The sequence below is a fragment of the Nycticebus coucang genome, chromosome 2 (genome assembly GCF_027406575.1).
Source record: "Nycticebus coucang isolate mNycCou1 chromosome 2, mNycCou1.pri, whole genome shotgun sequence".
In the NCBI taxonomy this organism is placed as follows: domain Eukaryota; kingdom Metazoa; phylum Chordata; class Mammalia; order Primates; family Lorisidae; genus Nycticebus; species Nycticebus coucang.
In genome coordinates this window covers 129929305-129944228 of record NC_069781.1, presented here as the reverse complement: position 1 = coordinate 129944228, position 14924 = coordinate 129929305, and the positions used below count along the sequence as shown (strand labels likewise).

At 38.4% G+C, this 14924-nt stretch overlaps 1 protein-coding gene and 1 non-coding gene across 5 annotated transcripts in view; both read left to right on the top strand.

Moving 5' to 3' along the window:
- The window catches only part of TTC23 (tetratricopeptide repeat domain 23), a 123351-nt gene that overhangs the window by 11169 nt on the left and 97258 nt on the right, over positions 1 to 14924 (top strand). For 3 of the 4 annotated variants that reach the window (XM_053581796.1, XM_053581795.1, XM_053581797.1), the window contains one exon: positions 13055 to 13254. In XM_053581796.1, coding sequence (XP_053437771.1) covers positions 13075 to 13254 — 180 coding nt within the window. In that variant the 5' untranslated portion in view covers positions 13055 to 13074. Of the gene's footprint in view, positions 1 to 13054; positions 13255 to 14255; positions 14284 to 14924 lie in introns of those variants that run through there. The other variant, XM_053581800.1, reaches the window with a different exon arrangement.
- On the top strand, positions 8076 to 8147 carry LOC128580279 (small nucleolar RNA SNORD113/SNORD114 family). Its single transcript, XR_008378582.1, has one exon. It is a non-coding gene; the product is annotated as a small nucleolar RNA SNORD113/SNORD114 family (small nucleolar RNA).

Here is a 14924-nt window from a genome sequence, read left to right as displayed (position 1 = left end):
CAATGGCCGATTACAATGTTAAAAAACAATGGAGGCAAAGGGCAAACTTGCCTGGTTCCTGATCTGAGTGGAATTGATTTCAATTTAACTCCATTCAATATGATATTGCCTGTGGCTTTGCTGTAGATGGCCTCTATCAGTTTAAGAAATGTCCCTTCTATACTAATTTTCTTAAGTGTTCTGATTATGAAAGGATGCTGGATATTATCAAAAGCTTTTTCTGCATCAATTGAGAGAATCATGTGGTCTTTGTTTTTTAATTTGTTCACGTGATGAATTCTATTTATACATTTATGTATATTGAACCAGCCCTGAGAACCTGGGATAAAACCCACTTGGTCATGGTGTATAATTTGTTTGATGTGTTGCTGGATTCTATTTGCTAGGATCTTGTTGAATATTTTTGCATCAATATTCATTAGTGATATTGGTCTGTAATTTTCTTGTTGGGTCTTTTCCTGGTTTGGGGATCAAGGTGGTGTTTGCTTCATAGAACATGTTGGGTAGTATTCCTTGTTTTTCTATATTTTGAAAAAGGTTGAGTAATATAGGTACTAGTTCATCTTTAAAGGTTTGATAGAATTCTGATGTGAAGCCATCTGGTCCTGAGCTTTTCTTTTTAGGGAGATTTTGTATAGTTGAAGTTATTTCAGAACTTGATATAGGCCTGTTCAACATTTCCACTTCATCCTGGTTAAGTCTAGGAATGTGGTGTGCTTCCAAGTATTGGTCTATTTCCTTCAGATTTTTGTATTTCTGAGAATAGAGTTTCTTGTAATATTTATTAAGGATTTTTGAATTTCTGATCAATTTGAGGTTGATTGTCATACCCACAGCACAACTCCCTTTTATCTTGCTACTTCTGTATGTGGCATCACTGTTTTTAGGGTTCAGTAAATTTTTTCTGAAAAGGACCAGATAGTAAGTATTTTAGGCTTTGAGGACCATAGGATTTTGGTCACAATTACTCACCTCCACTATTGTAGTACAAAACTAGCTGTAGACAATATGTAAGTAAATGAACATGGCTGTGTTCCAGTAAGACTTTATTTTATAGAAACAGTGGGCAAGATTTGGCCATGGCCATAGTCTTGACTGTCCTAATGTATATATGTACAAGCAGCTCTCAAGTTGCAGTCATGATTCCGTTCAGTAACTGCCCCATAGGTGGCGCCCACAAGTAGGGCGCTGGCCATATACACCTATGGTGGTTGGTTCAAGCCCAGCCTGGGCCAGCTAAACAACAATGACAACTACAACAAAAAATAGCCAGGCGTTGTGGCAGGCACCTGTAGGCCCAGCTACTCGGATGGCTGAAGCAAGAGAATCGCTTGAGCCCAAGAGTTTGAGGTTGCTGTGAGCCATGATGTCACAGCACTCCACTGAGGGCAGCATAGTGAGACTCTGTCTCAAAAAAAAAAAAAAAAAAAACAAGAAAAAAAAAACTGCCCTTATCACTCCTGCCTCTTCCCTCCACATTGCTACTCTGCCCCTAAATTCCTTCTGTATAATTGCAGTAAAATACTTAGTGTTTTTTTTTTTTTCAACTGGAGGTGTGTGAGTAACTGTAGGACTATATCTATTTACTGAAGAAATATCAGAATTTTGGGGGATAAGTTTTAAGAAGCATAAGGAATATTATTCTATTGTTAGGGAAAATGCTGTTTTGTCAGCATATTAACTACAGAAAGTAAAATTTGATGACATCTTCTCAGATGATGGGTCACAGTTAAAAATAGTGTGGAACATGGTTCAGTGTCTTCCCAAGGTATGCAGTGCTTACACTGGTGATATTAAGTGGAACATGGACAAGCTTTTAAAATATTGATAACCTTTTTTTGTTTCTTTTTGTTGTTGTTGTTGTTGTTTTGAGACAGATGCTCACTCCATTGCCCTGGGTAGAGTGCTGTGGCATCATAACTCACAACAACCTCAAACTCCTAGACTTGAGCAATCCTCTAACCTCAGCCTCCTGAGTAGCTGGGACTATAGGCACCCGCCATGATGCCTGGCTAGTTTTTCTATTTTTAGTAGAGATGGTGGTGTAGCTCTTGGTCAGGCTGGTCTTGAACTCCTGAGCTCAAACAGTCCACCAGCCTCAGTCTCCCAGAGTGCTAGGATTATAGGCATGAGCCAGCACACCCAGCCCCTTATACCTATGTTTTTATTTTAATGTGTATTAGGGGAACATATGGCTAGTACAGCAAATATCACTTATTATTTATTAGCATGAGGCTGAAGTAAATATTTAAGTTTTTTTTTTTTGAAGTATGTGGATTTAAAGAAAACAATAAAGTTCAAGCAGAATGAAGATGCTGTAAAAGTCATCAGGATGGTACTAGACTATCTGAAGTTTGAAATCAGTGTGTACTTTGCCTCCTACTGTTTGATTATAATTTATTTGTATGCTAGTTACAGGTCAGTGTCATAGAAGCATTTTCATTCCTGATGGAAACTTTTGGTGGCTAACCACTTCCCACCCAATAAAGTTAGTCAAACTTATCCTGAAATCAGTGCCTTCTTAGCCTAGAATCTAGCCTTCCACTTTTTCTCTATCTCAGAGTTTCTCAGTGTTTTAAAATTACTAGTTTTCAGGAGTTCAAGACCAGCCTGAGGAAGAGTGAGACTCCATCTCTATTAAAAATAAAAAACTTAGCTAGACATGGTGGTGGGTGCCTATAGTCCCAGCTACTTGGGAGGCTGAAGCAAGAGGATCTCTGAGCCCATGACTTTGAAGTTGCTGTGAGCTATGATGCCACAGCATTCTACCCAGTGCAACAAAGTGAGACTCTGACTCAAAAACAAACAAACAAACAAAAATGGCTGTGAACATTTGCATGTAAGTCTTTGAACATATGCTTTTATTTCTCTCAAGTAAGTATTGAAGAGTGAAATGGATGGATCCTGTACTAGGTACGTGCTTAACTTATTAAGAAACTGTTAGATATTATAACACCAAAAGCACAGGCAAAGAAGAAAAAAAGAAAAAGTAGATAAATTATACTGCATCTAAATTAAAACCTTCACACATCAAAGGATACTCTCAACAAAGTGAAAAGACAACCCATGGAATGGGAGAAATATATATGACGGGCTTAAGATATAGAATATATAAAGAACTTCTAAAAGTCAGTAACAACACAACAAAAAAAAAAAACAATTTAAAAAAGTGAGAAAAGGATTTGAATAGACATTTCTCCAAAGAAGATGAATGAATGGCAAATAAGCACATGAAAAGATGGTGAACATCACTGGTCTTTAGGGAAATGCAAATCAAAGCCACCGTGAGATATCATGCCCATTAGCATAGCTATTACTAAAAATAAAAAACAAAAATTAAGTTTAGGGGAGGATGTGGGGCAATTGGAACCCTTGTGCACTGCTGGTGGGAATGTAAAATGGCATAGCCTCTATGGAAAACAAAATGATGTTTTCTCAAAAAAATGTAAGTGTAATTATCATATGATCTAGCAATTCCACTTCTGGGTATATACTGCCCCAAAATGAAAACAGAAACCCAAAGAAATATTTGTACACCCATGTTCATAGCAGCATTATTCACAGTAGTCAACAGGTGGAAACAACCCAAGTGTTCATTGATGGATAAATGGAAAACCAAAGTATGGTATTATATTATTACAATGGTATTATAGTATTCAACCTTAAAAAGAAAGGAAATTCTGACACATGATATAACACGGATGAACTTCGAAGACATGCTAAGTGAAATAAGCCAGTCACAAAAGGACAAATACTTACATGTGGACAAATCCACACATAAGAGATACCTAGAGGAGTCAAATTCCTAAAGACAGAAAGTAGAATGGTTGCCAGGGGAATGTAAGGAGGAGCAAAGAAGACGTTACTGTATAATGGGTAAGAGTTTCAGCTTTGCAAGATGAAGAAAGTTCTGCAGATGGATAGTGGTGATGACCACATGACACTGTGAATGTACTTAATGTCATTGAACTGTACACTTAAAAATGGTTAAAATGGCCATCTGATGTGCAAAAGGAAAACAAGGATAAAAGAAAAAATTGTAAAAAATGGGAAATATTATTATGGATATATACCATGATGAAGAAAAAAAAGCTCTGCCAAACTGTTTTCCAAATTGGTTCTACTGTTTTACACTGCCACCAGCAGAATATGAAAGTTCCAGTTGTTTACCAATACTTAGTACAATCAGTCTTTTTAATTTTAGTTATTCTAATTAGCATGAGTGATAACTCATTGTGGTTTTAACTTGCATTTCCATGAGGCCTAATGATGTTAAGCATGAAGTATGTGCTTATGTGTTCTTGGTATATCATCTTGGATGGCATGTCAAAATAAATTGCCCGTTTTTATTGTTAACTGTTTTCTTATTGAGTGTTGAGTTCTTTTTATCATTAAGATACAATTGTTAATTAATTTATTTTTTATTGTTTGGGATTCATTGAGGGTACGATAAAGAATTAGGTTACCCTGATTGCATTTGTTAGATAAAGTCCCTCTTACAATTGTGCCCTGCCCCATAGAGGTGTGCCATACACCATGACCCCCCACCCCTCACACTCCTTCCCTCTCCCCACATGCTCATTCCCCTACTCCTCCCACCCCTGTATTAGTTCATCTGCTGCCTTCATACCAGGATAGAGTATATTGGATTCTTGCTTCTCCATTCTTGTGATACTTTACTAAGAAGAATGTATTCCACTGCCATCCAGGTTAACAAAAGATTAGCCTCCATCTTTTTTAGTGGCTGAATAGTATTCCACAGTATACATATACCATAGATTGTTAATGCATTACTGGGCTGGTGGGTATTTATGCTGTTTCCATATTTTGGCAATTGTAAATTGCACAGTCTAGTGCAAGTGTCCTTATGATAAATGATTTTTTCCTTTTGGGTAGATGTCCAGTAATTGGATTGCAAGATCAAATGGGAGGTCTAGTTTGAGTTCTTTGATGATTCTCCATACTTCCTTCCAAAACAGTTGTATTAGTTTGCAGTCCCACCAGCAGTGTAAAAGTGTTCCCTTCTCTCCACATCCATGCCAGCATCTGCAGCTTTGAGACTTTGTGATGTCGGCCATTCTCATTGGGGTTAAGTGATATCTCAGGGTAGTTTTGATTTGTACGTCTCTGATGGTTAGGGACAATGGGCATTTTTTCATATGTTAGCCATTCATCTGTCTTCTTTAGAGAAGGCTCTATTCATCTCTCTTGCCCAGTGATATATGGGATTGTTGACTCGGTTTTTCTTGCTTAATTTGAGTTCTCTATAAATCCTAGTTATTAAGTATTTGTCCCATTCATAATATGCAAATATCTTTTCCCATTCTGAAGGTTGTCTGTTTGCTTTGGTTGTTGTTTCCTTAGCTGTACAGAAGCTTTTCATTTTAATTAAGCCCCATTTGTTTATTTTTGTTGCAATTGCCCTGGAGTCTTCTTCATAAAATCTTTCCCTAGGCCAATATCTTCAAGTGTTTTCCCCACACTTTATTCAAGGATTTTTGTTGTTTCTTGCTTTAGATTTAAATCTTTTATCCATCTTGAATCAATTTTTGTAAGTGGTGAGAGGAACGGGTCCAGTTTCAGTCTTTTACATGTGGTTATCTAGTCTTCCCTGCACCATTTATTGAATAGGAATTCTTTTCCCCAGTGTTTGTCTTGTTTGGTTTATCAAAGACCAGGTGGCTATAAGATGTTAGTTTCATTTCATGGTTTTCTATCAGGTTCCAAAGACAATGTCTCTATTTTTGTGCCAATACCATGATGTTTTCATTACCATGGGCTTGTGGTATGGCAGAAAGTCTGGTAGGCTAATGCCCCGGGCTTTGTTTTTATTAAACTAAGAATTGCCTTAGCTATACAGGGTTTCTTCTGGTTCCATACAAAATGAAGAACTATTGTTTCCGAATCTTGAAAGAATTTTAATGGAGATTGCATTGAATCTGTAGATTGCTTTGACATTTTCACAATGTTGGTTCTTCCCACCTATGAGCATGGTATGTTCTTCCATTTGTTAATATCTTCTGCTATTTCCTTTCTCAGGGTTTTGTAATTTTCTTTATAGAGGTCTTTCGCCTCTTTTGTTAGGTATATTCCTAGGTATTTCTTTCTTTCTTTAAGCTGTTGTGAAAGAAATTGTGTCCTGGATTAATTTATCATCATGACTATTATTGGCATATACAAAAGCTACTGATTTGCAGACAATGATTTTATATTCTGAGACATTGCTGTATTTTTTCATCACTTCCAGGAGTCTTTTGGTTGAGTCTTTGGGGTTCTGTAAGTATAAGATCTTATTGACGGCAAAGAGCGAGAGTTTGACCTCCTCTGACCCTCCATTTGGATGCCCTTTATTACCTTCTCTTGCCTGATTGTATTGGCTAGAACTTCTAGCACTGTGTTGAATAGTAAAGGTGATAGAAGACACCCTTGTGTCTTGTTCCAGTTCTAAGTGGAAAAGCTTTCAGTTTTACTACATTCAGTATAATATTAGCTGTCAGTTTGTCGTAGGTAGCTTTGATCAGTTTAAGGAGTGTTCTACCTATGCCTATATTCTTCAGAGTTCTAATTGGAAAAGAATGTTTAATTTTATCAAATGCTTTTTCTGCATCTAATGAGAGGATCATATGATTTTTGTTTTTGCTTCTGTTGGTGTGGTGAATTGTATTTAGAGACTTGCATATGTTAAACCAGCCTTGCATCTCTGCTTGATTGTGATGAATGATTTTTTTTAATGTGCAGCTGTAACCAGTTGGCTAGGATTTTGTTGAGAATTTTTCCATCTATATTCATTAGTGAAATAGGTCTGAAATTCTCTTTTTTAGTTGGGTCTTTTCCTAGTTTTGGTATCAAGGTGATATTTGCTTCATAGAACTTGTTGGGGAAGATTCCTTCCTTCTCAATGTTTTGGAATAATTTCTACAGTATGGGAATAAGCTCGTCTTTGAAGGATTAATAGAATTCTTGTGTGAAGCCATCTGAACCAGGGCATTTTTTTGATGGGAAATCTTTTTATTGTTTCTTCAATCTCAGTTATTGAAATCAGTCTGTTCAAGAGATCTGTTTCCTCTTGATTACGTCTGGGGAGAGGGTTTGATTCCAGGTATTGATCCATTTCCTCCACATTGTCAAATTTCTGGGCATAGAGTTTCTTGTAGTACTCAGAGATGATGTCTTGTATCTCTATGGCATCTGTTGTTATTTCCCATTCATTGTTTCTGATTGAGCTTATTAGAGATTTTACTGTTTTGTTTCTAGTTAATATGGCCAAAGGTTTAGTGATTTTATTTGTTTTTTTTTTTAAACTTTGTGTTTTGTTAATTTTCCAGATGATTCTTTTGTTTTCAGTTTCATTCATCTCTGATTTAATTTTGGTTATTTCTTTTCTTCTGCTGGGTTTGAGATTAGATTGTTCTACTTTTTCCAATTCTATAAGTTGGTTCATGAGTTTGTTGATGCACTCTCTTTCTGTTTTTTAATGTAGGCTTCTACTGCGATAAATTTCCCTCTTAAGACTGCTTTTGCTATATTCCACAGGTGTTGGCACCTTGAGTCTTCATTGTTGTTATGTTTGAGGAATTGAACGATTTCCTCTTTTATCTCTTCCTGAACCCAACTATCATTTAGCATAAGGTTGTTTAATTTCCAAGTTTTTGGGTGGGGATGAATGTTTTTGTTGGAGGTGAGTTCCACCTTTATTGCCTTATGGTCTGAGAAGATACAAGGTATAATTTCTATTCTTTTAATTATGCTGAGGTTTTATTTGTATCCTAGGATGTGGTCAATTTTGGAGTACATACCATGAGTTGATGAGAAAAATGTATGTTCCTTAGCTTTGGAATGGTGTGTTCTGTATATGTGTATTAATCCCATTTGTTCTGGAGTCACGTTTAAGTCCTTTGTATCTTTGTTTAGTTTCTGTTTAGAGGATCTGTCCAGTTCTGTCAGGGGGGTGTTAAAGTTCCTGACTATTATGGTTTTATGGGATATCATATTGTCAGACCCATCAAGGTCTGTTTCATAAATCTGGGAGAATTTAAGTTGGGTGCATAAATATTTAAAATTGAAATGTCTTCTTGTAGATCTATGATGAGTACCCTGGGGTGTCTGAATCAAAGATTTTGATTAAACCCTGTAACTCTGAGGTCCATTGCAAAAAGATTCCTGTTCATCATCATCATGGGAAAATGGACACACAATAATCCAATCATTCTCTAGTGAGAAAGATCTTGGTTATTATCTTTTTGAAAAAAATATATAGAAACCTGTAAGTAGCAAAGTAATTGCTTCTGGATTGGTGATTTTTTTATGCATGTTAAATCTATTATTGCAAAGGAATAAATGGCTACATATAAACATAAAAAGAAAAAAGAAATGTCTTCATGTTATCTTGTTCCTTTGACCAATATAAAGTGTCTATCTTTGTCTTCCTTAACTTTAGTTGCTTTGAATCTGCTTATACTTGAAAATAAGATCGAAACCCTTCCTTTCTTCTGATTTCTATTTGCTCAAAATACTGTTTTCCATCCCTTACCCCTGAGTCTTGATTTGTCAAGACTAGGGGTGTCTTCTGGGGACAACATATGGATGGCTTATACTTTTTTATCCAGTCAGCCAGCCTGTGCCCCTGTGCCTCTTCAGTGATGAATTTGGTGCATTGGCCAGCCTTTGCCTCTTCAGTGGTGAATTCAGTCCATTGACATTTATTGAGAGAATTGATAGGTATGGTAGAGTTCTATTTCTCTTCTTTTGTGAATGTCTGTTATGTAGTTTTATCCTTTGCACTATTGTGGAAGCTAAATTTTGACCTTTAGCTTCTGGGTGTTTACTTTGCTGGTGGTCCATTATGGTGATTAGTGCTGAGAGTAGGTCTAAGTATTTCCTGTAGAGCTGGTCTTGTTGTGGCAAATTTCCTCAGTGCTTGCATATCTGCAAAAGATTTGATTTCTTTATCAATTTTGAAGCTTAGTTTAGCAGGATACAGAATTCTGGGCTGGAAATTGTTTTGTTTAAGAATGTTGAATGAAGGTGGATGACCATGCTCTTTTGCCTTAGAAGATTTCAGTTGAAAAGTCTGCTGTCATCCTAATGGCTCTGTCTCTGCAAGTCAATTGATACTTACTCCTGGCTGCTTGTAGAATTTTTTTCTTTCATCTTGACATTGGAAAAGTTCATTACAATTAATCTTGGAGAGACTCCGTTTGAGTTGAGATGACCCAGGGTTCGATATCCATCTGAAAGTTGGAAAGTTTAGTAAAACTTGGGAAATTTTCATTTATGATAGTCTCCAGTAGGGCTTCCTTTTGGAATCTTCTTCCCTTTCAGGAATCCCTATTATTCTTATGTTATAATGCTTCATAGAGTCTCATAGTTCTCTAAGTGCCTGTTCTGCTTTCTCTCTCTTTTTTTTCTGTCTCTTTAACTACCTGGGTTAACTCGAAAACTTTATCCTCTAGATCTGAGGTTCTTTCTTCTCCATGGTCTAACCTATTTTTGATACTTTCTTCTGCATTTTTAAATTCTCTGATTGTCTCTTTCATTTCCTTAAGCTCCGTCATATCCTTTCTATATTCTACGTATCTCTCATCTAACTTTTGGCTCTGTCTTTCCATTTTTTCATCCATTCCTTTTATTGTCTTTATCATCCATATTTTAAATTCCCTTTTTGTCAAGTCCATTAATTCTTTATAGGTGGAGTCTTCTGCAGTAACTGCCTCATGGGGAAGTTGGGGAAGTTCCTCTTTTTTGTTTTCTCATGTTGCCCAAAGTTTTCTGTTGGTTCCTCCTCATGTGTTTTTTCTTCTTGTTCACCTCCTTATCCCCTTTTTGCTTCTCACTGCCTCTTTTGTTTCAAACAGAAGTCCTTGCTGTTGATGACAGTATATTGCAATATGTCACCAGGACACCAGGTTGCACTGTGGTTTTTCTTAGGAAACAGAGAACTCAGCCAGCATCCTCTGTGGTCCTTAATCCAAACTTAGTTGCCTTTGGTGATTGCCTAATTGTTTCCTCAGCATTCAGACCCTGTGGGGATGGGAATCCTTCAGGGGCAGGTCTCACAGTACCCCCTGATGCCAGTTCTCTGGGGTGCGGGAGTCCCTCAGCCTGTCCCAAAAGTGGAGTTCTGATCCTGGCAGGCAGAATTCAGATGTTGTGCTTTAGGCTCCTGCTAAGACCTTCTCATGACCTTCCTGCAGTGGCATCCCTTTGGCTGCCTCGCCAACCACCAAACCTATGGCAAGTCCACTCCAACTGGCATTCAAATCTGGTTGCTGTATACTGTTCAAGTCTGCCCACTCTTCCAAGCTTTCCACTCAACATGCAGCTTCCCTCAACTACTGAAAACTCTAGAAAGGCTTCTTCTCATCCCAGACCTCTGTGGGGAGGCAGCTGATCTCAGCCAGTTGCAATCACTTGCCTAATTCATCAGATTTCCACTGCCAGGGACCATATGCTGTATCCAGCTCACCACTTCCTCACTGTGCTCCCTGAGCAATGACTCTGGGTAAGGTCCTCCCACTAGGTATGGCTGGGTTCTCTCTTTTTCTTCAGTCATTCTAGGAGAGCTCAACTGAATGATCCTTTTGGTCTGCCATCTTGATCCTCCATCCTAAGATACAATTCTTTAATCAGATACATACTTTTAAAAATATTTTCTCCTGGCTTGTGTTTTTTTAATTCTCTTAATAGTTTTTCTTAAAAAGCAAAAATTACACATTTTGATGAAGTCTAATTTGTCATTTGTTCTTCCTATGATTCTTTTTGTGATGGCCATATATAGGGAATCTTTGCCTAAGCCAGGGTCACTAAGGGTTTCTGATAGAAGTTTTTAGCTTTATGTTCCATTTTGAATTAATGCTTATATGGTGTATTGTGAGGGGTAGATGAGAAGGTTTTCTTATTTTGTTTTTATATGTGAATATCCAGTTGCTCCAGCACCATTTGTTGAACAGGCTAATCTTCCTCCAAGGAATTGCTTTTGTACTTTGTCAATAATCAGTTATTTAGGTCAGGCATGGTGGCACTCTGGGAGGCTGAGGCTGGAGGATTGTGTTAGCTTAGGTGTTCAAGACCAACCTGAGAAAGAGATAGATCCTGTCTCTACTAAAGAAAAAAAAAAATCACCAGGCATTGTGGCAGGCACTTAAAGTCCCAGCTACTTGAGAGGCTGAGATAAAAGGATCACTTGAACCCAAGAGATTGAGGTTGCTTTGAGCTGTGATGATGCCATGGCACTCTACCCAAGGCTACAGAGTGAGCCTCTGTCTTAAAAAATAATCAGTTATTTAATGTGTGTATAGGTTCATTCCTGGACTCTCCTTTCTGTTCCATTGCACCATTTGTCTATCTAAACAATGCAAACTGCCTTGCCTACCATAGCTTTATAGTAAATCTTGGGGAATATTCATGTTAATCCTCCAACTCTAAAGTCTTTTTAGTGTTCTAGGTTCTTGGCATTTTCAAATGAACTTTAGAAATAATTTGACAATTTCTACCAAAAACATATTCCCATGAACATCCTTGAGTTTTGTTATCTGGTACAGTTAAGTTGTTTGAAAGCAGTTTGGTCCTTTTAGGTCTTACTTTTTATGATTTGTTAAGTGTCTGAGCATAGTTCACTCTAGGGCTAATTATTCCCCACTGCTTCGACAAAAGCCCTTGAGTGGTCTCTCCAGTGCTTCATGAATTGTTTTTGTAATTTGGTCGGTGGCAATAGGTGCTGCCAGCCCTGTGTAAGCACAAGACTTCATTCCTTGTAATCTTATTGCAGTATTCCTCTGCAGACTCAAGTAGATTTCTTACACACATGCTAATCAGTATTCTCTCCCCATATTTGAGGGAGTCCCTTTGCGAATCTCTAGGGTCTTCTCTTTGTGTAGCCTTCTCTTTAGAAATCTGTCAACCCTAGCCATCTTGATCTCCCCAAATTCTCAGTTCTGCTTCCTCAACTCAGGCAGTCCCACCAGGTACCTTCTGAGTCTCCCCTCTGTACATTGTATCCTGGAAACTCTCTCAAAGTAATAATAAGCTGGGGCAATGGTAAGTCTCACTTGGTTTTATTTTGTATTTTTTCTCTCTCTCTCAGGAATCACTTTTGTTACCTGAGTCTTGTCTTTTTTTTCTTTTTTTGAGACAGAGCCTCACTGTGTTGCCCTGGCTAGAGTGCAGTGACATCAGCCTGCCTTATAGCAACCTCAAAACTTCTGGGTTTAAGGCTTAAACTTTAAGCAATCCTCCTGCCTCAGCCTCCTCAGTAGCTGGGACTACAGGCACCCAACACAATTCCCAGCTAGTTTTTCTGTATTTAGTAGAGATGGGGTCTCAACTTTTGCTCAGGCTAGTCTCAAACTCCTGAGCTCAAGAGATCCTCCCACCTCAGCCTTCCAGAGTCTAGAATTATAGGCATGAACCTGTCTCTTGGTTGGAAGTAAAAGTTGTAACAATAGTTATTCATTTTCTACCTCAATGTCAGTTGGGGTTCAATTGAGAGTTGGTTGGGCTAATCTAATTTCTACATGTGTCTCTCTCTCTCTATATATATATCTATATGTATGTGTGTGTATTTATATATACACACACATTATCATTATTTTTTCCTTAAAGAATGTTTGATTTGGTTGAAACTGGAAATCAGACTTCTTTTTCTTTTGAGACAGACTTACTCTTGCCCCAGGATAGAGTGCCATGGGGCATCATAGCTCACAGCAACCTCAGAGTCTTGGGCTCAAGCAACTCTCTTGCCTCAGCCTCCTGATAGCTGGGACTATAGATACCCACCATAATGCCCAGCTAGTTTTTCTATTTTTAGAAAAAAAAATTAGAAATGGGATCTTGCTCTTGCTCAGGCTGGTCTCAGACTCCTGAGCTTAAGCAACCACCTGCCTCAGCCTCCCAGAGTACTAGGATTACAGGGGTGAGCCACTGTACACTGCTTGGCCATGAAAATCATTCTTTAAGTTTCATAAATAAGTCGTGGGTGTAGTATTAAAATGTATGTTTTTTTGAAGTAACTGTGGAAATTATTATTTAACACCTTTATTTTTTCCTTAAAAATTAGAAGACAATGTATATAAAAATATGCAAGAATCACAGGAAACCCACATATCCAACCACCTAGATGAAATTGTTGCAGCTGTCAGCATCACTCCAAGAAAGAAGATCCATAACAAGTTGCCTCAGACAGCGCTGTTCCAGCTTCCCCGAGAGAAACTCCACCTCTGTGAAGAGAAAGCAAAATCCTACGCCAGTAGTCACGATGTAAGGAGCCTTTATATTATATACTTCTATTCTGGGAATTGAGCTCTATAACATGTGATTGAGAGAGGTTGGATATTTTAGGTTATATTCCTAAGTGCAAGCAAGTATATAAGAGAGCATGAGTGAGTGTAGTGCTTTATTATAGCATGAGTGAGTGTAGTGCCTTGGGGCATTAGTACTGGTCAGCATCAATTGGAACGGCCCCCGATAAATATTTCTTGAGCTCCTACTATGTGCTGAGCGTAGGCTCTGGGATTTAAGCCAAACAAAGCAGATGAAGCTTCTGCTCTTATATATAATTGAGAATCATAATTCTTTATAGTTCTAATTTTCTCTTCTGTGTACTTCTTTTCCATTTTTTCCTCAAAAGGCCTCTCATTCATTCATTCTGCATTTCTCTACCACCTCTTGTGTGTCCCATCCTGTTTTTCCAGTCATTTAGTTCAGAAATATCTATTGTGTGCCCAGTATGTGTCAGGTACTATATGCAGGTGTATGCTGGGGGCAAAGAAGGGAAAACCACGGCCTCTGCCTTTGAGAGATGTATGGTTTGGTTGAGAAGATAGACAGGGGACAGATAATGGTAGTCAATGTGATAGTTTCTGTAAGGACACAAGCTCAGGGTAGTATTGATGCAAAACAGAAAGAGGCTGGCAATGAGCCTGGAGGTGGGAGAGGGACAGCAGTTAAGGGTCACATGTTGGGATGGGAGTTACTTGGACTGCACTAGTAAAACAGTGCTTAGGAGTTGGGCAGGTGAGGAAGAGGCCATGGTCTTCAAGGCAGAAGCAGCAGTTGAACAAGAGACAAGGGTCTGCGAGAGTGAATCTATTTGGGGAACTACAAGGACTTGTCTGGGGCGAAGGCTTTAGTGACAGGAGGGAGACAGGAGGCTGGATTATGGACAGAAACTAGGCTGCTTGGCCCTCTATATGTTTAGTGAGAGTTTTAATTTTTTCCTAAAGGTATGGAGGATGATCCTGGGCTTTCTTCATGAGCAGCAGAGTGCCATATGAGCAGATTTCAGTTGTAAGGATAACCACTCCCATAGTTGTGGAGGGGTATGGATACGAAAAGAATAAAACTGGAAGAGGAGCAACAATTAAGAGGGTATATGGAATAAGCTTGGCAAAGAGTTGGGAGGGTCTGAACTATGTACATCAGTGGCGGTAGAGATGTAGCGTTCTTTTGAAAGGAGTTTTGAAAAGCAGCTCAGTGGGACTGGATGACGAAGGGGATAAAAGGGATGGAAATGTGAGAGTGAGGCAGAGGGACCTCCTGACTAAGGTCTCTGTCTGCTTGTGGGGGTGGGGCTTATCTGTGTCCTTAATCAACATATGAATACAAGAGGAAGATCAGGATGCTGGAGATGGGGTGAACATTTAGTTTTGAGTGTGTGCTTGTTTACTCTACAACAGATTTTATTCAGTACTTACTCTGTGCCAAGCCCTGTGCTAGGTAGGCTGTAGGCTGGCAGCCTTTCTCAATCAGAGTTCTCTGTCAGAGAATAAAGCCCTAACGTCTAAAAGTCATTTAACAAACGTGAAGGCTTAACTTCTCTTCTATGTGTCTAGAAAGATACTAAAACATTTCTGTGTCCTATGGTTCAAATGAAGACCCTGGAATATAATGGTGACCAGGACAGGCAAGGTACATCCCCTCATGAACCT